The 26478-nt window shown below is 41.5% G+C and overlaps 1 protein-coding gene across 5 annotated transcripts in view; it reads right to left on the bottom strand.

Moving 5' to 3' along the window:
- Positions 1 to 26478, bottom strand: part of ATP8A2 (ATPase phospholipid transporting 8A2) — a 318786-nt gene that overhangs the window by 17421 nt on the left and 274887 nt on the right. For all 5 annotated transcript variants that reach the window (XM_032678118.1, XM_032678117.1, XM_032678121.1 and 2 more), the window contains 2 exons: positions 19544 to 19632; positions 13522 to 13626 (listed from right to left, as the gene is read on the bottom strand). In XM_032678118.1, coding sequence (XP_032534009.1) covers positions 13522 to 13626; positions 19544 to 19632 — 194 coding nt within the window. The remainder of the gene's footprint in view (positions 1 to 13521; positions 13627 to 19543; positions 19633 to 26478) is intronic.

Genomic DNA, 26478 nt, shown 5'->3' with positions numbered 1-26478 from the left:
TTCTAAAATCTTGGAAGACCCAACTGCTTAAAAAACCAAAGACTGGTTGTTGTCTGTAAAAAAAATCAAGTACATACAGAAAGAAATTTCTAACTGCTCCAAGCAGGCAGCATAATAGAAAGCATGTACTACAAAGAAAGCACGTACTACGCCAGGTAAGGGTGATGCAATGGAAGGCATGAAGCAAGACACGAGACTTCTCTAACCTTTAACAGCTTGCTCACAAAGTTGGCAGCCTGCAGAGCCAATCACTACCAGTGCACATGCAAATTAGCGATGCTGATTGTAGAGGACTGCTGGGTAACCTGTTGGTGTAGTGAAACACTGTCTGAACCAACTGCTGTCCTGTGAATGATGGAAGTGGAACACTTGTTCACCTTCTGTAGGTGAAGAATATGCAAGAAGAGTCTTTCCCATCTCAGTGGGAGAACTGGAGGGCAATTTAAAGAAGGAAATTTAAATCGATCAAAAATATTTATTTTGAGGGACAAATAAGCAATATTTGCCACAAAATTCTTACACTGAGAATGGAATTAATCATAGCAGCAAAAAGTGTGAGGAACAAATTCTTCATCTGTCTGTCTACCACAAAGCAACATATGAAGTGCAGGCCAATAATGCTTCTCCATGAAGGCTTCTCCATGAAATGTGTGGAGGAAAGTGTGTTGTCAAGGGACTTCTGAACAGGAACCACACATTGCAGCTTTAAGAAACTGAAGTCACATCTGATTTTCCCATTTGGGAAATTATACTGCATTATATGTATGCAGAGAAAGAAAAACTCATGAAGAATTAGAGCATTTGTGGCTTAAGTGGAAGGGATGACTAAACGGACTGCAAGTCAAGACCAGTCAAGTACTATAAAATAAGCTCTTAATACACAGAGGTTAATGCAACACAGCTCTCTGAAATGGATGAGTATTTGATTTATTAACAGATACTAGATCTCCCAATACAAACCCTGAAAGGAAAGTGAAGTGGCTTTCTTAAAGTATTTGCACTCATACTGAGTCCCCACTTTCAGAAAAGGTTTTTGTCTGCTGCCAGCAGGTAACAAAGTGAAGACCTCTCAGTCTCCCTCACACTTCGATGCAAAACTAATAACAACACTGGACTCACAGGTAACAGGTTAAGCCTTGTTCACAGAAATACTGCTTGTTAACAATCCCAAGCATTAGCCACGATTTTCAATTTAATTCTGCTTTCCAGTGACTCAGAGTCAGTGCCTAAGCACCCCCACGGGGTCTAAGGATGGCATCTTAAGATGCCTTGAGGCAAAAGGATAAGAGATCATAAGATCATACTCTGAATACGGGATAGTTGTGTTCATATTCAGGACCTCAAAAATTGTGTCAGAATGGAAGAAATCACAAACCTGGACATTCTTATGGAAGGCAATAGTGAGATATGCTTTGGTTGGTGACCTCTGAGAGGGTAAGGGAGAGGCACCACCTATTTGTAATTATATGAAGGACAAAGGACACAGACAAAATGCTTTGAACTAAACAAACAGTAGATTAGAACAATAATTATTAAAATGTCCCAACTCTGAGGGTTACTATGAAAAAAATGATTAAAAAAAAGTCTATATGCAAGTCAGCTAAATCCAGATTCAGTTGCTAGCAATAATGTAGAATACCTGGGGCCAGGAATACTTTTGCAATGGCTTCATAAGAGGGTTAAGACAACTTCTGCCTGCCTGGAAGTCTGTGCTAAAAACATCACACAAATTCATTAAGTGAATGACAAATCAAAAGGTAAACTAAAGGTAACACATTATTTCATAACAATGTTTTCAATTCCATGAATAAAATGACTCTTCCATCTTCCTAACTGAATAGCCCTAAGGTGTCAACAGAGACCTTCATTTAATCTTTGTGTTCTCTTCTTCTCATCCCTCACAAAAGCAAACAGCCCTTAAATCTCGGCAACAAACATCTGGCTTTACACATTCAAATGAGGTGCATCAAAACAAACAGAATAATTCAAAGCTGACCACAAGGTTCTGCTGTCTCATTTGCTGAAGTAATTAAAAAAAGATGAGCTTCACCACAAATTAGCTCAACTGAGTGCTAATTAGCGTTAATGAGGATTTGTAGTATTTGGTATAGCTTGACCCAGAATGTCCTCCTGAGTCCACTAATTGGCTGGTGGGAAAAGCAGGGATCACAAAACAGGGAGGGTTAAAGTGGATGCAGGTGTCTCTTAAAATTGAATCTTCCTGAGAAAACACACACATAGTCCAGTTAAAAAATACAAAATAAAAAATCAGAGCCCTCCTTCTCTTACAAGATCTGAACTTTTTGTTTGTGTTTTGTTACAATGTACTAGAGGAGACAGAGAATAGAAGCACACCAAATGCGCAAATACACTTATTGCCGTTGGTTTTAACTCACTGCCCCTCTTCAGTCAGATATACACATATGAAATGACTTCCTTTGTTTCTGCTTTTCCACTTTGCAGAAGGAAGAACTGATGTACTACCAGGGCTGCTAGAGATGACACAACTAAAACGCACAAGCACACTTCTGCTACCCCCACCTCAAAAACATGCAAAGAACCTGTGGCAGAAGCACGGCTCTTCAGTGCAAGATACTCAGCATCCGTGGGTAAGCCCAGAGAACAAGAAAGCTGCAGCTGTTTTCCCTGTCATCTGGATAACTACGAAGCCCTCACTATACTGCCTGCATGTGCAGCATCACTGTTTCTTCTATCCTAAACTGCTGCTGCAGCACATAGCAACAGGTAAATCATTGTACAGCTTGGTTTAAAATAGAAAATCCTTCAAGGCTGAGGCTGAAGTTTTGCCCTTAACTCCACAGCCATACTCCTGACCACATGCATTTTCAAAAAAAGCAGCAGATAAATCCCTGTTCAGCCTCTTTCCTTCCACTGCCACAAATTCTGCCAAACACACTGTTGCCCTGACTGGCCTGCATTCTCCTCCTATTGGAAGAAGCATCTTGCAATGCATTGTCCACGACTGCAACAGCAGGGATGGGAGAGAATGAGGGAGGGGAGAAGAAGTTTTTGCAAAATATCCCATGTGGCCACACACACAGTAAAAGATTAGAAAGTTTCTATCCCTGCCATCTTTAGCTGTGGATTAGATTTTGAAGGGAAAAGAGGATATTCTTCTCTCCCTTTTAAAATTTTAGAATGAAAATATAATAATTCATTGCCTCCATACCAACAGTAACTTACACAAAAGTTTGCTGTTTCTTGTTGACATTTTTCAGTCACTGAAAAACGCAACAAAATAAAATACACAGAGTGAGAAGAAAGGTCTGAAGCAGACTTCTCCAGCTTTGATCAATCCTAACCACCAAATCCTTTACAAGCAGACTGTTGATTTTCATTCTCTTGGCTCTCAAACTCCATTAAGTGTCTTCTGAAGAACAACTGGGGGTTCAAGCACTATGGCTTCTCCCCACCTATTACCTGGCAAAGAGGACTCTCAGATCCCTCTCTGGCTGCTAGGACATATCTGAGGATTTATTCACTACCTCAGGTATTCCTGGGGATTTATTCACAAGTTCCATCTCTCACCTTTAGTGAATTATTTAAAGGCTTACAGAATCAATCATGGTCCTGGCAGACAGAGAGCAAGCACCACACACCAGGAAGAGTCTGTGGCCACACCTTTGTAATTGGCCAGAGGAGAGCTATTTTTCTTCTTCAGATACTCCCTTCTGGCTGAGGGTACTCCCCTAAAACAGACGCAGGCCTCAGTTTAACTTGTTTTCTTTTAGTTTAGTCTCAAGTGCATTACTTGAATGTGCATACAGGAACTGTTGAGAGTTATGCAGTGGACAGAGAAATAACTAACATAGGCTTGGCATAAGAAGAATGTAAAAACAACATTAACGCAGACCAGGAATTCAAAATTATATCATGAAAGTCATCTCAAATGCAAGTCACACTAATGTTGAGTGTTCGGCAAAACTCTGTGCTCAAACACCCAGAAAAACTCAAGGCAGGAAGAAAGGCCTGACTGGGTGAGTGAGCAAATACACCTCCATCCTCTGCGCTTCAGAGACATCACAGAGAGGAATCACCTTCCTACAGAACAGCACAAGTGGCAACTATGGGCGTCTGCTGGTTTTTTGATCCACAAAGAGGAGATGTTATTTTTTGTTATCTAGCATTGGATTGCAGGAATGTTTTACTCTGAGGTCAGAGGAGGAGGTCTTTTTAATTTAAAAGGTAAACAGGCATTACTGATAATGAATTTGCAGTGTAATCAAAGGAAACCTCTGGAGCATTTCACAAGGAAGTGTCTGACGCATATAAACAGTAAAACAAAAATCAGCATTTTCTTTGTAGAGTCAGCATCTACACACACTGGTCCTTAATCACTCTGGATCCAGATGAAATACACATATCAAACCATCCTCCTTTTGCATTCTACTGTAAAAATTCAGCGAGCCATCAACAAAAAAACTCCGGCCCACAGCTAGGAGACCAAAGGGTCACCAGCACAAACCACAGAGAAATAAAGACAGAAGTGTTGCCTGTGTCACTTGTAGGTTGGGAGGTGCAAGAAGTAACCTGTCAGAAGTGATTCCTGCAGCAGACAGCCGTGTTTTAAGGAGTATCAAGTCCTTGCTGAGGGCTCAGCAGCAGCCAGCTTTCCAGGGAAGCTGAGCCCTTATGGTTTGCCCTAGTATAACACTTTCAGGCCTTGTTAGTGCAGCAGCTCCCCTCCAGCAGGCTTCCCAAGCACATGTGACAGCCACAGAAGAGAAACTCCCCTTCCCTAGACAGGAGGCAACTCTTTAGGGAACCTTCCTTCTTTATGAACTATATTTGACATTATCCAGCCAAATGTTTGCCAGTTAAGCATCAAATGTATCTGGATGTGTGGCCCTGCAAGGACGACTTGGAACATACTGAGAGCAGCCATGTAGCAAGCTCTCCAGGCCTGCAGCATGGGGTACTGAGCTCAGCCCAGGGGTGGTTGCAAGTTGTTTATCCTGCCTGGATGTGAAAAGGTTAAGAGTGTCAAACACCTTCAGCGACAGCTCCATGGATGTCCTTCGTGGTGACTGATGGCTAAAGTAGCCCCTGCCCTTACCAGTCAGTGGGAGAACCTGACAGTTCTCCCCACACCACATGACTTCCTTCAGCTCACTTAACATGTGGACGCCACAAACAGTGGAGCTGATCCAGCTGAGGAGCCAGGGAAAAGATGGGCCCATGTGATCACGGCTGGTAACTAGTGGTTTGCGAAATTATTAAGCCAGCCTTGCAGCCACATCAACAGAAACCCATGGATCCATGGCCGTCACCAATGCCCTGAAGAAACACTGTTGTTACAGCTTGTGATTTGGCTTGGCAGAATGCTGCTTCAGCCAAACAGCAGCTTTCCCATTGCACCCCAGAGGTCTGCATGAAGAAGCAGCTGCAGCCAGAGGGCAGCAGCAGCAGCAGGCCCTACAGCTGGTGCACACAGGTCTAGCCCTGTTGCCACATCACCTTGTACCCATGGAAGAACCATCCTGCAACAGCAGAGGCCAAGGCATGTTGTGAGCTTCAGCCAGCCCCCATTTGCAGCACCCAGATAGTATACAGAGTTCTAGAACCAAATTCTCCACTCTAAGCCCACACAATCTTCTTCAACTTGTTTCTTAAAGAGGAATGGATAAAAGTAGGACAAAGCTTTTCCTTTTGGTGACAAGCAAGAGTGATTTACATCTTCTTTTGTCATTAACAATGTCCTAAGGCAGAAAAGCTAGATTCCTTTCTGACTCCTAGAATCAGTTGGACAGTCCATTCTACCCTTCATTTTTGAGACTTACTCCTAAACTTCTTTTGAAGACTACTACTTAGAACAGAAGGGTATATATTGGGTTTGCGTAGCAAGGTTTTGGCAGTGGGGGTCTACAGAGGCGGCTTCTGTGAGAAGCTGCCAGAAGCTTCCCCCGTGTCCTACAGAGTCAATGCCACTTAGCTCATAGATGGAGGGTGAGTAACAGAGCAGCTCTGAGGGGAACCTGGTGTCCAGTCAGGGTGAACCCACAATAAGACCAAGCACATTTTAAAAACACCATCTAAAAAATTGGACACTAAACATCACATTCCTCTCTGAAATGCAACAACCCAAAGAAAATAATTGAGATATCTCTCTCCTTAAAGTACCTTCCATTTCTAAGCACTGCAAACACTATGCATGTGTTTATACATTTCCTTGGGACAGGGGGGTAAACACCCTTGTTAACTGTCCCAAAGTCAACCAACTTAACACTGCCCAGTTTTGCCTTCAGCCTTTCCAAAATGTGGGAATTGACTCAATTTAAACATTTCAGAAGCAGAAAAGGCAAAGTGTGGCTTGCTGCTTTTCAGCTATCCTCCTTTTGGTATCAGTGCTGTTGATTTCTTGTCCCTAAGTGCTTCACTTTGCACTTACTCTGCTGGGTGCTTGGTCATATCCCTTACAGAGAAGGTGGCAATACAGTTGTAATTATAACATTCTTTTCCTACTCATTCATTTTTTCAGAAGTAGTCACCTTGGAGGTTGAAGTTTTCTGTGCTTGGTCTCTATGTATAGATGTTTTTTTGGTTTGGGGTCTTTGCATGTGGTTTGTTTTTTGTTTTGTTTTGTTTTTTCCAAGTTTTCTGGATTTTCCATGTAAGTCCACTTACATACTCTCATTTAAGTTAAAGTTACTTCTGTCTTCCAAAACTCTGAATTCCTCTTATCAGCTTTTTTCTTCCTTTTCTTTAGAGACAAAATAAAAGCTTAAGAATAAAGCTTAAGAACAGCTCAAGGCAACAACAAAAAATGGTGAACTTTGAAAGTGTCGTGATACAATTTAGAGCACAGCCCGTGACATTTGGCTGATCTGAAAAAAAACCCAAATTGCCTTTCTGTAAGCTTTTAAGTATTTTGTAATTGTCCACTAAATATTTAATACCTAATACAACTTGTGTTTTCTTGTTCTTGCTATGCATAACTTAGCACTTTATTCTTTACCGCAAATCAGAAGGGTGAATGCTGACTGTCCTGCCTCTCTTTCCAGACCATGTTAACCAGGAGAGGAGCCAGGGTCCAGGCAGACTGCTGAAGCCATTAGGCTGGAACAGTTGTTATGGAGCAGTTCTCCTGCTGTGCAGCCTGGAGGGGAAGATTTCTTCTCTCCCCTGCGGAGATCCCCAATGCCCAAGCCAGTAATTTAGGATTAGGCATCAGAGGGATTGGCCCCTTAATCAGTTTTAACTCTCATCTTGTTATGTTCTCTTTTTTCTAATCTTTCTTTTCAATTTACAGCTTCATTTTGGCCTTTGTGCTGATACTGTACCTCCGTCAACTTTGACTTTGGTAGCAGATTTGATCACAGTTGTAAATCCTTCTCCAGGTCACCAGGTTTTAACCCTATTTGTGCAATGGATCTCCCTCAAGGTTACGTGATAGGTACAATGACAATGTGAAATTAATTGCACCAGGGAAGAGGCATGCCAGCTCCAACTGGTTTGCACTAGCAACCAGGCACTTGGGTCCCCAGTATCAGTGGGAACATGGTAACATCCCCCCTTCAACACTCTGGCCAGATTCTGAAACCTCCTCTGTCCTCTGCTCCTTCCCAGCTCTGCCCCACAGCCTCCCCACAGTGGAATCAAACTTAGTGATTTCAAGTGCCTCACACACATGGGTGAGGCAGAAATGCCAGAAATTAATTGTACATGTTAAAACAAGGAAATAATGTGATGATGCCTTACTGATATGGGACAGGAGGGAGAGAGAAAGGGTCAAGTGTAAAATAAAACAAAATTATGCATTTTCCACCTACCATACATGAATGTTTACCATATGGAATCAAAGAATTTAAAAAACCCCCACTGATATAGTTTTATGTGCTTTTTGCTAGTAAAAGGAGTCTAATATCTTTTTACTAGAAAAGCTGCAAGGAAAAATCATAAATATGCCAGTCACTTTCTTGTGTATGCTGGTGGAGAAATCTCACCTTTGCTTCCCAAAAATGGTGTGAAGAACATCTGGAAAAATTGATAAAAAGGATGCTGAAACCTCAAAACCCAAAATACACCTCTCCCTCTTGAACCTCGTTTTACGCTCAGCTGCACTGGAAGGGCTGGATTCAGATCACAGTCGTGCGTATCCTGAGCAAATACACTGAAGTCAACACGTTCATGAAACAAGAATTCGGCTCCAAACATCCAATGCAATTTAACCAGTTGAAAGCACCAGACTAAGTTTAATTCAAGTAAGATTCACTGTACCTGCTGATGTGAAGGGGCTTTACTGGCATGGTCTCCCATTTCAAGTAGATGTAACTTGAAATGCATCAATAAAGAGACAAAGTGCTTTGAAATATAATGAGCCCAAGTCTCAGTCCTGTTGATCTTAACGAAAAAGCTTGCAGCTTCCTCATGAGGAACCATGAGACCAGGTCCTCACCTTATTCATGTGTTTGTTAAAAGTTAAGTCTGTTTTGCCGTTTCTGCTTCTGCTGGCACAAGGTTGAGGCCTCTGCTCCTCTCAGTTCTGTGCATGGCCACAAGCCTGAGACAGGTTCCCCATGTTCCCCTCTTGCTCTTCCCCAGGGACCCATGGAGCGGGAAAATCTCCACGGGTACCTGTGTCAGCTCACCAATTACCCACTAGGTCATGCAGCTTCTGAAATGAGATAAGCATCTACCCTCACACACCAAATAAAACCCAGGCTAAGATAAATAAGACAACTTGCTCTCAGGGCGAGAGCTGGTCATGCACATTTCACTAAAGCAACAGAGTCAGATTTGGTGAGAAGCACGTAAATGAAAGAGAATCTACACCAGCATGCCTCCTTGTTGAAGGCAGACAGTGGAGAGCCTGTGGGGAGCTCCTGTTTTAGGTGTACCAAAAAAACTTTTATGCAATGGAGGTAAAAGAGGCACCATAGCCATCCCCAGTGGGTGTCTGAGAGCAGCAAGAGCAAAGAGGCATACTGAAAAACGCTGCACAAACACACACTGCAGCGCTTCCTTACTGCTCACGGCTATACCTCGCTAAGTCTGTAGTTGCTTCCTTTCACCTTTGCTGAAGACAAGATACTGCCTCCCAGAATTCCAAACCATTTGAAGAAATTCTTCCCAATACTTCAGTGATGTGGGTACTTTCCTGCAACACCCCATGCAGGCCCTTCAGCTCCTTGTAAAGTAGATCATGAAAGCCACGTTCTTCTTCAGTATAATATAATTTTCTAATCCTGGCCACCAAGCAATTAATAACAGGACAGAAAAAACAACCAAAAAGCTACTTTCAAAGGGAGCTCTCTGGCAATTCTAAGACAGAGAAACCCTCTGAAACAGGAAATCTACTGCCGCAAAGAGGGTGCCGCACAGCTTTGCTCACTCTCCATTAGCTGGCTAGTGGAGCAATAACGTGACAAGAGTTTCCAAAGTAAAGTTTGCTTTGGTGCCTAATCAGGCTTTACTCCACCTGAACTCCTGCTGACTTCAATGAGAGGTTAGATGGAGTGAAAAGTGAATGAGGGCTTGAAGGTTTGGTCCTTTATGAGCCAAGATTTCAGTTGTAAACTTATTTAAAGACACAAGAATCTCTGCAGCTGAACTCAATGCCACTTTTGAACACAAACCTGTAGAAAACTTGTTTTTCTTTGTGCAAATCTCACATGTTAACATGATTAAATCTGCTGGGCAGGTGTCTTCTCATGTCGATGTTTGCTTTGGCACACAAGCTGCCCCTCTCACCTCTCCAAATTCATGAAAATTTAGTGTTAAAGCCTGCCTTTTGTTACATGAGCGTGCCAGGGAGTCCCTCTGCCTTCCCACATCAAGGCTTGCTCATGTCACAGCTGGGCTGAAGCTCAGCCCAGTGCTGCCAGGTGCCCAGGCTGGGGAGGGCAAGTGTGGGTACTCATCTTCCATACGCAGGCAAGCGTGGCATGGGATCCACCACCAGCTCCTTACTGCAGAATCCCTCTGCTGCTTCTCAAGTTGTTTCTTGAGTTGTCAGTTTTCCAGCTTCCCTGATGAATCCCCTGCTCCTGGAATCATGTGACTGATCATCCCAGCTTCCATGAAAATTAGTTTTTAGCTATCCAGATGAGATATACAAAGGAATCAGAGCATGAGCCTTTACAGGTCAAAACTATACACTTGATATAATCTCCAAGCCACCACTGTAATGCTATTTGCAAGGGTTTTGGGACCCAGCTGTAGTGCTCAGAGTGCTGACACTCTGCCCTGCACAGACCGGACAGTTCCTCACCTACCATTTCCCTTGCTGTTTGCTCCCTGCCATTGGTACGGCAAAAATTTGCACCTGCTTTTTTAGATCAATACAAGCAAGTTCAATTTTAGAAACTGTTCAAAGGGGCTAAGATTCAAAAGCATGTAGCAAGCACTAGTGAAGACATTTTTTATTAGCCCAGAAAAATGTGTCTAGCAAGAACAGTTGGCAGGGTGAAGACCCTCTAAGACACAATATGCATATTTAGGTATCAAGTGGCACACGCAGCTCTCCCAGCACTCCTTTCCCAAGAGCAGAGATGACCCAGGTGTTATCTGCTCACATTTGATAGCAATTCAGTTGAGCCACAGCAAACTAACGGCATCCTGTTGTGCAAGTCTAGATGCTTTTTGGGCTTTGCAAATTGCTTGTTGTTTAGCAGATTAGTCCTGAACATTCAAATCTTGCACCTCATTTTTTGTCTAATGTCTAGAAAATTATAAAAGTAATTAGCTCCCTAAATCCTTCTCTTATCTGTAATTGGGTGTGATTTTTTTTGTTGTTTGTTTGTGAAAAACACTGAACAAAAATAGTGTCCGTTATATGGGCCAGGAAAATAGACCTCGATGACAGCCAGCTTATCTTCCACAGCTGACTGAACAAACCAACAACTAATGGCTGTGTTTTCAGGAACACTTCCAACCAAGAGCCGAGGTGACAGACAGACCCGTGGAGGTTTTACGCAGCTCTACACTTTCCATTAGAAATGGGAAGACTCTCATTACTTTCCCTTCCTGCATAATGTCACATTGCCAGAAATATCCCAAGCGCAATGGGGCTATGGGCAGGAAGGTAGAGCAAAGCATGTGCCTTAGAATACATTTCCACCAGCTTCAAGGAATTTTTTAAAAAATAAAGAACATGAACCAGAGACTGTAACTGCAGAAAGTTCCAACTCTGTTTCTTTCCCACCCTCACCCTTCCCTTTGGACAAGCACACAATTTCTAGCAGGTGTGAAAGAGCCAGGAGACAAACAAAAGAGATAAAAGACAGAAAAACTCCGGAGAGCACTCAGGAGGCCACAACACAAGCACAGCACACCAGCTCCTAGCAGGCAGAGGCACTCTACCATTATCTAGTTCACAGATGGACCACCCAGAAAATCTGGGAGCAATTAGGAATGAGAAGAAACAAATGCATGGAAAGAAGGGGGGAGGGAAAATGGGAAGGAGAGCCAGAAGGGATTCCTTACATCATCTCCATGCAAGCGTTTCGAGAATGAAGTGAAGCTATATGGAGGAGGAATGCAGATGAAAGAGTTTGCAGTGAGAACGCAATAAAGTAAAAGGCTATGAAAACATGCAGCATATGAATGAATTACAACATGGCCATTAAATTTACAGAAAGTCAGGACAGTGTGTAAACAGAGAAGAAACCCATCAAGTTCTTGGAGACACAGACACGCACATATAAACAGATCAAATGCTAAGTGTCTCTTGTTGTTAACAGCATGTCAACCCGCCTTGCAACCCAGGGATCTATCAGGCAGAAAGCTGACTCACTCTCCTCTTCAACTGTCAGTAACCGGCATTAAATACTGGCAGGAAAAACACAAACGCTACAAACCAACACCAATGCAACCTCACATATTATGCATGGATAGGAACCATAGCGACACCCAAGGCGCTCATACTACCAGAGCCGTGTGCCTGGGAACAGCCAACTTTCTGCTCATCTTGTTTCCACTTACCTGGCTGGCATCTAATCTCACTATCAGTCAGCACCTCCCAACACCAAGTTATACCTTTCTTGCTTGGGAGGCTGATCTGATCATGGTAACCAAGTGCTTTGGCCCAACTGATTTCAAAGTGACTGCTGAGCACTCTAAAAACAAGGCCCATTATTTAATTAAATGCCTGATTTAAAGCATCTTTGTTGGGTTTAATTGTGGCATAGAAGGTTGCCTTTGTTGACCAGTGCTGCAAAGTTTGCTTTTTCTTTTTAAATCATTTGATATGCAGTTTTTGACTTTTGCTAGTGAGTACAACTTATGAACTGTGTTCTGTGGGATCTAAAAGTCACAGTAAAAAAATTACTCTAAATAAAAACTGAAGATACCAAGTGTTTTGAAGTGATCTTAATCAATAACACTGTGTTTACTTTGTCTTGGCCTCTGAGAAGCGAACTCTGGTCATTAAGGACATCTTATAAACACACTGAAGTTCACACAAGCATTTTTTAAAGCTTTTCAGTTTATCATAATCTCAGTAAACTCACTCCCTGATAATTTTCTCTAAAAACAGTCCTTGTTAACTCACAAGTTCAGTTGAAAAAAAAAATCTACTATCTGCTCGTCCTAGCAGCAGCTACAATATGGCAATTAGTTTACCTCAGAATAGACATCAAAGGCTCAAAGGATGACCCTGCCCCAGAAGAACAAAATCTTTTAAAAGCCCCATTCCACTCAGTTTGCTAGTTTATAAGGTTTGCTAAAATCCAGTTTAATGATCATGTAGTTTCTTAGCAAGTCATGTGGTGCCATATTGTGTAAGAAACAGAAGAGTTAGTTCTAAAACCTTTTTGAACTTGGAGAGCTTTTCCGACCAGCTGATGCAGAACCCCATTCTGAGATGGTAAATGAAACTGTTGGATGTAAAAGCCTGACCATGATTTTCTTTAGCTTCTTTCAGAAGAGACAAAAGTTCCCACACAACACATACTCTCCCCATACAATGAAAGATTCAATAATAGCAATATATTCAAGTCCATATGGTGCGGTTATAAGGGAGAGGCAAAACAAGAAACTAAGAATCCTGAAAGCAAGAGGCCTGTAAGCTGTGGTAGAAAAAACAAGAGCATGGAAAAAAAAATTAAGGTGAAACTGGATGAAGTAGTAGGGCACATTGGATTAGACAGTTCTTCTTTTAGCTACAATCTTTATATCCTGAGCTGCTGACAGTTCCCTCCCCTAACATGGTTATCATACAATTTCTTAATTTTTTTTGGATGACATATAACAAAGTGCTTTCAAAACCAGTCTGGCCCAGTAGCCAGGTAATAGCACTACATGTTACCGGGCAGGGTGACTGAGCAGCAGTTTCCAATACAGCCTCACAGCAATAATGCAGAAGAAATGAAAATGGAAGGGCTGGTTTCAGTGGGGGGGAACAGACATATACGAAAGGGAATAACAATAAATGAATAATACAGGAGAGAAGTCTTCTTACCCTGTCTAGAATCAGATTTGAATGGTGAACAAGAAATAGGGAGGGGAGAGGACAGGAAGGACAAAATGTTGCTTTAAATATTTAGCATAGACTTGCCCCACCTCTTTCCATTACTATCACGAAGCATGGCTTTTCCCAGCTCTCTTGTCTTCGTCTCCAACTCCTGAACTTGTTCCAGCAAAGTTTTATGGTAGGTATGCTTAGCCCTGTACCACAAGGAAAAGACAAAAACAAAACAAAAAAGCCATGTGAACATTTGATTTGCTGCAAGTCCCCAAATTTACCTGTCAGGGGAGAGGCACAGGGCCTTCCCTTGAAGGATTTGGAAAAGAAGGCACAGTGTTTCCACGTTTGTTCAGGTTCACAATACCTGGGAAAAAATACATAAGAAATGAGAAATCAGGAGGACTTCAAATTCAACAGAGTTTGGCTGCTTCAACAGAACACTTAAAACCTAACTAAGCAGCCAAGCTACGGGACCACAGAGATCTGACACCGCTGCCGTGGAACTGCTCAGGACCCAGGCATTCAGACAAAGGGCTGGGATTCATTGAATATTCATGGCAGTAAAACAAGATTCCACCCTGTCTTTTGAGCTACGTGTGGCACTGCTCTGAAAACCCGAGGAAAGTCTCAGGTAGTAACTGCCATTCAAACCCCTTGATTTTTGTTTATCATTCTCACATGACTGGAAAGGAATGTCTCTCCCCAGTGAACTTCCAAACTGACAGTAACAAGACTGGCTGTGACCTACTTCCTCAGCTTGAGGATTAAAAGAGCAACCTATGTACAACACCTGTAACCAAAATTTAGAGTGCAATTCCCCCCATAAAGAGACTTGACCTTTTTACCCCCAGTTTTACCTATTGCTCCAGTGCTATTATACCTAAATTACATTGATCTTGGGAAGAGACTCTAGTCCCCTTCGTCTTGACATGTACAAAGCAAGAAAAAAAGAAGCAGAGATCTTTCTTCAATGGGTAGTTTTTGATCAGCTTCCTCTTTTGTGTCACGTAAAGGAGGATAAATGTCCCATGAGAATATAATGATTTGCATGTGACTGCAAAAGAAGATAAGATGGAGCCAAGTTGGCTGAGACAGTACTTGCTTCATGGTATTAAAATAATATTCTTCAACTCTAGAGATGGCAAAAATTTCTGTACAAGTTTTATAAAAATCTTACATGCAGACACTAAAATCTTTAACCAACGATATAAAACAATGTCAAACTCCCTCTAGGAGAAAAAGAATGACTGGTGTATATGTAATTAAAATATAATGAAGACACATTTATTTTTAAAAGGTACTTATGATACTTATAGCTCCTTCCATGGGGAATAAGAAACAAAGACCACAAAATCTTTGCTGATACTATTTAGGATGACACTGCCTTGATATTAATACTAAGATATCCAAGTCCTCTGGTCTTTGTGTTGCTGAATTAGGCAAATGCCTAAAAATGAGAAGCTAAAATAAAAACTACTTTCAAAACATATCTGCATTTAAGAGAAAAAAAATAGAACAACAAAAGATGAAGCATAGAAAAATCTGGAAGTAAAGATTATCAGGATGCACTTAGAAGAACATACTGTTAAACCAACAAAGGTGTATGATTTGCAACACCAACATACTGTGTAGAAAGAAATGAGTAGCAAGAATATTTTTAAAATTCATAATGCTTCAATAATGTGAGATTACCAACAGCTGCACAGAAATTAATTAGATTCAAGTTGCTATAACTAGTTAGGCTAATGATTAGACTGGTCTCCTCTTTGAGGAAGGGAAAATATAGCTATTAAAATGAGAAAGCTTTGAGGCTATTAATTCTTATAATCTTTCTGGTTGACTTCATCATCACAGTCTTTAATTTAAATAAATACGTTGAAATTTTGACCTTGAACTTCTCTCTTACCTTTTAAAGAGGCCATACCTACTATTGCAAACTTGAAGACTGAGCGTGTTTGGAATTTTTCAAATCCTTTATAACCAGTTTTCCCCATAGACAAGAACACATATGTACAAGTTATTCAATCTCTCCCAAGGGTCCATGTGTATCTTACCACACACCATAAGAGATGATGTTCACCTTTAGAACAAGTATTGAATCCAAAACTTAACAGATCTTGAGCAACAAGTCCAATTTGTGCAGCACAGCTCAAGGAGGCTGATACGGCACAGTATGGAAAAAATACTGTTGTCCTGAAGTTAGGAGTACTGAAGTGTTTTGTAAGTAGTGTGAAACAATGAAACACAAGGGCTCTGCTGGGGCAACAATAAACCCACAGATAGTTGTTATGCATTGAGTCACTCCTTCACTTGGAAGCAAGAATATCCATGGAAGGGTCAGTAATCAAGTATTTATAAATAAATAAAAAAATATAAAAAGGGTCTGAGCTAACCTATCCACATGTTCCCTCAAAAACAAATATTAAAATATGGTACTACAATTGCCTCAGAGTCTGGGCTTGCTCCTATCAAAGTCAACTGCAAATATTCCATGGACTGCTGGCAACAGGACTTGAAACTTTATGACTTTTTCACTACAGCACATTATAAACTTTTGATACACAGAAACACAGGGAGGAGTCTTAGCTTTTAGCTTAGTACTTTACAAGTGGTCCTAGATGCACAATCTCTCAATAAATGATGAGATACTGTGTTCGATGTTACTGTTCAGCTGCAATTTGATGCATTACATAAAGACAAACTCACCTTCCCCTCACACACTGGGATATTAAGACCAGAGACCATAAGAACGGGCAAAAGGTTAACTGCATTTTGTATGGCCCTTCCCCTTCCAAGCCAGGGAAGTGCATCCCTTTGCTACCCTAGGAGGATATTTAGGGGGGTCAGGAGGCCAGAATCTGCCAGGGAGAAGCATGGTAGCATTCACAAACATTTCTCAAACATGACACCACCTCTATTGTGGCCCATTATCCTCACTACCATCTTACAAGTCTTGCACTCCAGAGACTGCAGGTATGTGCAAGGATGGGAAGAGCTCCCTGTACCTTCTCTTACTTACACAGCAGAACTGGTAAGTGCAAAATGCTTCTTCCCCCACAGTAAAAAAAAAAAAAAAAAGTACATGAAAAGTTTGGTAATTGGAAGGCTCAGGAAATTTTTCACTGTAATGTAAGTACTGAGATACCAATTATGACTAAATTCTTGCCCTCTTGCCTGATTTTGCTGAAATATACTCTGCATTTTTATGATTCCCATGTAACTCTGTGGCTCAGCTATTTCAAGACTTCCTAGCGCCGGTGACACGTATTCAAGTCACAAGTGCCAACTGTGAGGAAGCACTCACCTTATAAAGCTCTGTTCATTCAAATGGTTGCACAACTAGAACTTTTATAAGGTAAACCAAGGCACTGAATTCAGGGTAGTGGACCAAAGTTAATAATGTGGTATTTCAACCAAATATTAATAATAAGTTTCCCTCTCTTTAAAGAGAGTTTTCCACATTTCCTTGATTCATTTAAAAAGAAAAAAAAAAGGAAAAAAAAATAGCCTGGAGCTGTAGGGAGCATGGGAGGTAAGTGATGTTTTGACAAACGTAGCCTGTGTAACAAAGGGAACACGTAAAACTAGTTCTTGCTTCCAGCATTAGAAGTTTTGATAGTGCATGCAGCACAGCAGTTTAGAAAAAAAAGATTTGTATAGGTCTTTCCAATCAACTTTTTTCCAGACAAAAACTCTGTACCATGTGTATGGTATTCTGGCAGTATTTTGTACTGCAATTAGGCATGTACCTTTTGGGTCACATGGATGGTCCTCCTGCGGACATACGCTTCACATCCAAAAGAAACCGAAAGGGATAAATTCCATGATCATGAGAAATCAGTTGCTGTAATTTTATAGCCAAAACCATATTCTGTTGTATTACAGAGAGCAATGTGGTGTAACCACTGCTATGGAAATGTGCCGGCTGATTTCCAGAGGCCTTAGGCTCCAGTTTTAAATGGCAAGCCTCTTGGAAAGCAAACAGACCTTTACTCCTTCCATATGGCAGTGCTGATAGCTGTGTCATTTCATTTATCCTAGTTAAAATGTTAATGGTGTTAATTTTTCAGTGATGGGTTAGGGGAAAAAAAAGTCCTGCTCAGAGAACAGATTTTTTGCTTAATGTTGATAGGAGCCTCCTGTTTAAAATCTGTTGGGAAAACATCTAGCATATCAATCACACAAGTTTGTCTTGAGAGCTTCACAATCTCTGTACATTCTTGGTCTGAACGACTGAAAGGATTATGTTGCTGAGATTTCTCCAAGAAATATTAAAGAACAGGCTGAGTCAGTAACAGAGTTTAAAATGACTAATAGCTGAGGATGAGCCTGCCATGGTCTGGCCTGTTTTACAATTCATGAGTCATTTTTTGCCAAGAACTGATAAGAACAGAGGACAACTTCAGGACACTCAACTATCATGAAAACATTCAAAAAACTGAAGTGTAATCTTGGACATCTATACATAAATTTGATCCCTGCTGCTGCAAACAGTTCATCTCCTATTTAGCGTTAATCACAAAAGTTCCATTGACTTCTAAGCAGATAATTTTAAATAATACCTGACACAGGAGCAAGACCTGTTATGCTAAATGAATTTTAAGATTTCCCCCCCCCCGCCGAGCTTTAAGGAGCTGGTCACAGACACAGTTAAGTATCTAAATTTAAACATTTTGACTTCACTTTCAGAATTTTAAAATAATTTTCAATTGAAGAAGTTTAGTGAGTGCAACAAAAAGCCCTCTGATATGCTGGACTATTAAATCATAGTTTGACCCTGAAAAGAAATATTACAGTATGATACCTAGTTTTAATTTTAGCAGTAGCTCATGAAAATTAAGCTGAGGGAGACAACAGGAAAGCATTTAAGAAGTACTTACTGATTGGTAGATTTGCCTACTACCAATTTAATTTAGCTGTGCTATCAACCCCATATGAATAAAACATTTTTTAGATCTATGCACATGATCTGATTTCATAATGATGTTTGAAATGTGCCTGTGTTTGGGAAACTTTCTGCTTTTTGTCAGTATTTTCTGCATTTCTCCGTAAAGCAGGTTGGTGGACTTTGTAGTGCTAGGTTTACAAATGGACTTGATGCTATTAAAGGTCCTTTCCAACCTAAACGGTTTTATGATTCTAAGAATCTTCCTTGACTGACCAACAGTTCATTCCTGGAGCTAAGTGTTATGTGCTACAATCCTTCCACTTTGAGCCTTTGTGAAAAGTGACAAGCTAACATGTATTTCTCCTTCACTCCAGTTAGGATCTGCCTTTTGCCCAAGAATGTCCTGGGTCAATAACAAGGTTATTATATATTCATGCAACAAAACCTTCTCAGTTGTTTTCCAAGGGGAAGGATGAAAGGTTTGGTGCTTAAGACACTTAAAAGCATGCTGAACAAAACACCAGAAAGTCTAAATGAAAATGATACTTCTGCATTTCAAATTGCAATGGTAGAGAAGGTAAGTTGCTTCCCTTGGAATCCAAGTTCTTGAAATTGCTTGCCTCCTGTAATGCTTTGAAACCACAGAGTTTTGAGAGAAGGGGATTACACCAGCTTCTATTTTACAAGTTTTTTCCTCCTCTCTGGTCAGGGAAGGAATCATTACAACTTCAAACATAAAGTGTGGAGTATTGCTCTTCTCTCAGTTAAGTTTTGGAAGATCTGCTGCTGAAGGAGAACCTAAAAAGCAGCTGATGAATAACTTACTGAGACAGCTTCCTGAGAATGGATTAGAGTGCGACATTTTTACTTTCTACCTAAGCTTAGACAGGTTGAACAAATTATTTGCTCCTTTTTAGGAATAGAAAGTCTCTAATGTCCCGTTTAAATTTGCCTTTAAGTAAAGGATAGACAATACAGATAATCATAAGGTGACACACCTTCATTACTCAGACAAGGCTTCCTCCTTCAGATTCAGGACTAACTATTCATTCTCTCACATTGCTGGTTGCATTGGCAGGTGAGAAATCACACCCATTTCACCTTTTTTCCCTTTCAAAGGAGTACCATTTCACATTCACTGAAAGACTTCAGAGTTCTTTACAGAACAATACTGAACTGGACAACAGGTGAATACAGAATAATTCCTAAAACACCAAGAGGGGACTTACGCTGTCCATGCCACATCTTTAACAAGGCACGCAGTGGGCACAAGAAACAAGCCAAACCAGAAGTATCCACATCTTAACACCATTCCAGCCTGTGAAGGAAACAAACAAATAAATCATGAGTATTTTCAAGCCATTACATGTTAAGTGGTTGTTTACAAGCAAAAAGGTAGAGTGATGGCATCAGACAGGTACTGGGTGATGTTGAAATTTGATGGTGGTGGTAAGCCTCATCAACTCTTAACAGAAGATAGGCCTTCAATTAACAAATACTAATGGTATTTTTCACTGCAATGATTCCTTATGACCTCAGATTCCTTAGAAATTTCTGAAAACAATTTTTTAAAAGCATTTTGACCAAATCCTCCAATGATATTAAGTTGTAGATTCAGGCAGACGCATTTTAAGTCATGGAGAAGAGCACCATAAGTATATTTAACTTGCCCTTCTGACTATCTTCTGTGCCTTTTGCTTACTCTGTTTCTACCCACCGTCCTGGATCTCTAAGCAGGATCAAACTGACATGAAAAAACCACATTTCTCACTAAAATGTTTCAGTCATATTTCACTTAAATACAGCACTTCCTGTTCAAACTACTGCTGCCCGAAACCCAGGGTGGGAAAGATTCACTCCTGTCCTGCAAATGGCTTTTTTTACAAACAAAGAGTTCAAAGTTTATCTTTGCGTTTTTCGCATTGTTGCAATGCTTGAAGAAAAAGCTTGGTGGGATTTGAGAAGGAAGAAACCCTGCAGAACCCCATAGTTATGGAACAAAGTTGAAATACAGCACTATTTACAGAAATGCTACTTTCAATCATTAGAATCTTTTGCAGATAAATTAATGGTGATTAAGGCCCAGGTTCGGTAAATGGAAGACGTGAGACAACGTCATCACCTCTTGCATGCAACACACACACTTCCCATCAGAATCATTAAGCTCTCCAGCACATTAGGGACAGAAAGGATTTTTTTTTTTTTTGGTGCAAGGACACAACTGAAATAGAGGCTGAAGGGTTTCAACAGGATTTCCAGCGTCTAGACAGATTTTGCTCTCTAGCCAGTTATGGACACTGCTATATCTCTTTCCCAAAACATTTACTTCCCAATATTTTGTATGCTCCATACACACATCTACCAACATTCACATGCAACGCTGATAAAGGCAGGAAGGCCCGTACCCACGGACACAAAACTGTAGCAGCTACCTCACCAGTAGAAGGCAGGCTTGGCTGGCTCAGCTTTGCCTCACTACTGTAGCACACAAGCATTGCAAGCCTGTAATGCTGGAGTGCCAAGGCATTGCACAGATAAACACAAAGCTGAGCTGCAGAACTACACAAAATATCTACTAGCCTTTGAAATATATTGTAAGAAGACAAAATTTGTTATTATACCCTTAAACATGACTGATCATAACAAAAGACTTCTACCAATCACTACTTTTAATCTGAGAAAAGCCATCACAGTGCCTTGCCGGGATGTTCATCAATAGCATCTAGTACGTTCTCCTGGTGTTCATCTCCATTTAAAGTTGTTCACCTAACAACTAAGTCACATCTAGCAGCAACTTCCCTGTTATCCAAGAGGAAGAAGTTAGTGACCTGCTGAGCCACTTGGATCCTCACAAGTCTATGGGACCAGATGGGATCCATCCTAAGGTGATGACGGAACTGGTGGAAGAGCTCGCCAAGCTGCTCTCTATCATTTATCACCAGTCCTGGCTCACCAGGGACGTCCCAGATGATTGGAAGTTGGCTAATGTGACACCCATACACAAGAAGGGCCAGAAGGAAGACCTGGGAAACTACAGGCCTGTCAGCCTGACCTCAGTTCCTGGCAGGATGATCTGTTCCGTAACCTTAAGTGTGATCACATGGCACCTACAGGACAGACAGGGGATCAGAGCCAGCCAGCATGGGTTTAGGAAGGGCAGGTCCTGCCTGACCAACCTGATCTCCTTTTATGATAAGGTGACCCACCTGGTGGATGAGGGGAAGGCTGTGGATGTGTCTATCCGGACTTCAGCAAAGCCTTTGACACCGTCTCCCACAGCATACTCCTGGAAAAGCTGTAGCCCACAGCTTGGACAGGGGCACTCTGTGCTGGGTTAGGAACTGGTTGGAGGGCCGGGCCAGGGAGTGGTGGGGAACAGTGCTGCATCCAGTTGGCGGCCGGTCACTAGTGGTGACCCCCAGGGATCAGTGTTGGGCCCAGTCCTGTTTAATATCTTTACTGATGATCTGGACAAGGGGACTGAGTGTACCACCAGCAAATTTGCAGATGACACCAAGTTGGGGGGGGATTATCAACCTGCTGGAGGGTAGGAGGGCTCTGCAGAGGGACCTGGACAGGCTGGATAGATGGGCCAAATCCAACAGTATGATGTTTAACAAGACCAAGTGCTGGGTCCTGCACTTTGGCCACAACAACCCCATGCAGTGCTACAGGCTGGGCACAGAGTGGCTGCAGAGTGACCAGGCAGGGAGGGACCTGGGGGTTCCAATCAACAGGAAGCTGAACATGAGCCAGCAGTGTGCCCAGGTGGCCAAGAAGGCCAATGGCATCCTGGCCTGGATCAGGAATAGTGTGGCCAGCAGGACCAGGGCAGTGATTCTGCCCTTTGTATTCAGCACTAGTTAGGCCGCACCTTGAGTACTCTGTCCAGTTCTGGGCCCCTCAGTTTAGGAAGGACACTGAGGTGCTGGAGAGTGTCCAAACAAGGGCAATGAGGCTGGGGAAGGGACTGGAGCACAGGCTCTATGAGGAGCAGCTGAGGGAGCTGGGGTCGTTTAGCCTGGAGAAGAAAAGGCTCAGGAGAGACCTCATCGCTCTCTACAACTCCCTGAAAGGAGGTTGTAGCCAGGTGGGAGTTGGTCTCTTGTCCCAGGCAACCAGCAGTAGGACAAGAGGACACAGTCTTAGGTTAGACATTAGAAAGAAATTCTTTACAGTGAGAGTGATCAGACATTGGAATGGGCTGCCAGGGAGGTGGTGGAGTCACTGTCCCGGAAGGTATTCAAGAAGAGACTGAATGTGGCACTTAGTGCCATGGTCTAGTTGACAGAGTGGTGGGCTGGACTCGATCTCACAGGTCTTTTCCAACCTGGTTGATTCTGTGATTCTGTAACTTGCCCTTGGACTGCCCAGTAGCGAGTACTTCCAAAAGCATTTTTCATTTTAAATGTTAAATCCTCTGTGCCATTGCTGGACTGACAGACCAGTGGTAAATCTTGTACTGAAACCAAGAGCAAGCTAGACAGTGCTAAAACATTTATGGACACTTTGCCACCCACACAGACAGTAAGCAAACACATTCCAGTCCCAGAATCAGCTCTCAGTTATTTGGGAGCCCTCGTGCCTGCATTCACATGTGAATGCCAGAAGCATACAGGCAGTTTTGATCAATGTTTATTTAAAGAAAAGGATGTGCAGGAATAAGAGGGAATTCATAACTTCATTGTTAGCCAAAAAGCAGAACTGTAATAACAGTGCCAAAACTTAATGAGATTTATCCTCATGCTTTGCTCTTCTTTGGCTGTGACCCTGCAAGTGCTAGCAGTCACAGAACCACATCAGCATTATTTCCACAGACCATCCTCACGTTGCCTTTGCTAATAAAGGCTAAAAAGGGTCCATAGTATTCCATATGCATTTTCTGCTATTTTTGCTTGAAATATTTTACGTTCCACTTCTTGCTTTTCTAGCTGAAAGCAACTTGACACACTTTCAAAGTGCAGAACAATCTGAGTACGTGTTCAATAGAAGTATAAATGCTATTATTGTTGTTATAAATGTTGACATCTCAACCAATGACTATGAATTTGGACATGTCTCACATTAAAAAAAAATCAAAGCAAATACTTTTTGCCTGCAATTATGTATTTTACTCAAGTATTGTTCTTCCAAAAACTTCACCATAACAGTGAAACTATTCATCTCATCTGAACCCTGCCAAACACTCATTTTACTACTGGCAAGCCTTTTTCCACACAATCCTTACGAAAATTTTACTCCATTTCTGAGCTCATCTGGAAGTTTCTTTCTTGCTCACCTCTAGTTTCCCCTTGGAGTTATGTGAGTGCTATGCTGCTTGACAGTGAACTGGTTTGTCTTGCATGCACAGCTCTGCCTCTGAACACATTCTCCTCTCTGGCAGGATCACACCTTCTGCTCACAGGATGGGGGCTCCTCAGCAGAGGATTCACTGGAAATCACCTAGCATGTTCTGGGGACATCCACAGACTACCCACTTTTAGGATAGTCTCCAACTTGCAGGATAGAGAGCTGGGCTATGAACAGAAGCTACAATAAGAACACCTATATATCCCAACAAAGCTTTTCTCAGGCTTCCCAGCTGTTGCTGTGCTGCATTCCAGTTGCTCAGCTATTCCTGACAGCAGTGAAGACAGTACTACACTACATCTTCAGGAATGATCACTTTTTCTTTCTTTCTTTTTTTTTTTTTTTTGGTAAAGATCACAAGAAGCAGTAGAAATAGGCTGCTTTTTTAAAAAAATTCAGAATTTTGAGCAGCTCTGTCATCACACAGGCCCCACAGTACGCAACTAAGTAATTTTTATTCTGTCTACTGATGTAAACATTAGAGACTATCCCATCCAAATCTAACTACCAGAGATCATTAATCACAAGGCACCCCCCCAAAACACTTGAGACTAATGCAAGTCCTCCTACTGAGGACATTGCAACTTAAACTGCTGCCACCAGTAGACTGCCTTTCAAGCACTGATTAATCTGCCACAGACAAAGCACTCATTTTAGAGAACTGGTAACATTTGTTAAAAAGAAAGAATGGGAACAAGAAAAGAAAGAAAAAAAACCTTGGCTCCAGTTATTTCACAACTGAGAAGAAAATAATTTAGGTCCCAATACCTTTAACCTCTTGTAAACAACTTTTGTAAGAGTGAGTAGTTTCTTTTTCTTCTTTTAAACACAGTAAAAAAGTGATAATACTGGCCATTCAGAATGACCAGGAAGATCTGCTTTGTACTATTATTTTACATAGCCTAGGTTAAGGTATGCTTAATTTAACTCAAGGGCATGTTATACACAAGCATATCAAATACAGAGTAGGTTGTTTTTAAACAAATTTTAAATTGCAATATGGAATACATTTTGAACTCTTTTCTCTGTTTTACTACTTTTCCTTAGTATGCAAATAAGCATCATTCCTAATTGTACTATTCCACCAATAGGTGGTGCCACTATTTTCAGCAACTTCCAAGAAGGACAAGGCCAAAAGTGCCTAGGGGTGGGAAGTCAATATGTAGATTGTTTTGGTATTCTTTTCACAGCATGGTTAGACAACTGGGAACCAGTAAATGATTCTAACAAACCAAACAAGGATCTCAATCATCTTGTCATTCTAGAAAAGTGAGACAAAATTTAAATTTTTATTTTGAATAACAAAAGTTCTTTATTACTTCATTTCCTCATATATCCATGCATCTTAACTCTGACAAAAAATGAACAGCAAAAGCATAAGATCATGATGGAAACAGCTGGCTTTATATTTACAGCACAATTAAAAGTATTATTGGAAGTGCGCCTGGAGCCTGATCATAGCTCTCTCCACGAGACACGGGTAAGGATGCAATAAGTCACTCAGTTGTGGTTTCATATTTGTTCAATTTCAGCTTTATAAGCTAGGGATTCAAGTCTAACCTGCAGTCAGGCGATGGCGTACCACTTAAGTCACCAGTAGTCACATGTGGATGATAGCATGGCTCCGCCTTTGGCAGCACTTGGGAAAGGAGGAGTGAGGGAAAAGATGGCCACATGACTATTGTGAGGGATTCACATATGGCGACAGCACAAGAAATATTCAATGCCATCACTGAGATACTATTGATCTAGACTTCTAAGACACCGAAGGATCCTCCTGATGAGACATGTGGCCGAAGCTGCAAGTGCAACTCTGGGAGCCTTGGCCCTGCTGCTCCATCTGCATTGCCTCAATACCCAGCAGCAGACAACCCCACCTCAATAGCCAACTGAGATGCATGAGGTAGACATCTCTGCCAGTACCTCTCCTCCATTAGTTCTAGACCAGTGGCTTGGGTCTGAGCATACCACTTGAGAAAGGCTAAAGCTGGGGCAGGGGAATCCCAGTTGGTCACTCTGCTCCCATCCCATGTTAGGCAAGTCACTTGTAAGCATGTCTGTTATACAGTCAATGAAGACAGTTTTCTTCAAAGCTTATCTCTGCCTCAGCCCACTGTTGTGAGGTGCTACTCCTAGGGCCTTCATCACAGACACTTTCCCACTAGTGCAGCTAGCTTGGGCAAACAATCCCCCTCCATTTATCTTTAAGTTCCAGTGCCTCACCTGAAGGCAGGGTGTATGGACAAATATATTATTCTCCTTGAGAAACTCAGGCATTAGCACTGGGACACATTACAGCAATGTTCTAGAAACTTCCAGGTTCCTGGGAAATATGGCCTTCCATTTGCTCTATAGATTCAACAAAGCTCTACAGATTCAGACACTGCTTTAAATGTCTAGGAAATATTTGCAGTAGAAAGTAAAACACATGTTACCCCAATTTTGAAATTATTGCACTTCTAGTAATGTTATAGCTTAGACATCTTTGCAGCAGATTTTTTTTTAAAATGCTTACATAAGAAAATTTAAACCCTAACTTCAGGAGAAACAGATTCCATGCATTAAAAAAACTATCACAGATTGTCAACAATATCGCTGTGCAAACTCCTCAACAAATATATATTTATAGTTTGCAGACCATTACCCACACCTGTTTTAGAGAGCTCTCTTCCTTTAGAGAGCTGCACTGTGCATGCTCTGCATGTTTTGGGTCCTCTTAAGCCTGAATGTTTCAGCACCAGCACTAGGTAGTATTCTTTCAAAGACCTGGAAGTTTAACTTTGAATGGGTAAAAATATTAATTTCTCAACAATCA

The sequence above is a fragment of the Chiroxiphia lanceolata genome, chromosome 2 (assembly GCF_009829145.1).
Source record: "Chiroxiphia lanceolata isolate bChiLan1 chromosome 2, bChiLan1.pri, whole genome shotgun sequence".
Classification (NCBI taxonomy): Eukaryota; Metazoa; Chordata; class Aves; order Passeriformes; family Pipridae; genus Chiroxiphia; species Chiroxiphia lanceolata.
This window is presented reverse-complemented; position numbering and strand designations above follow the sequence as displayed.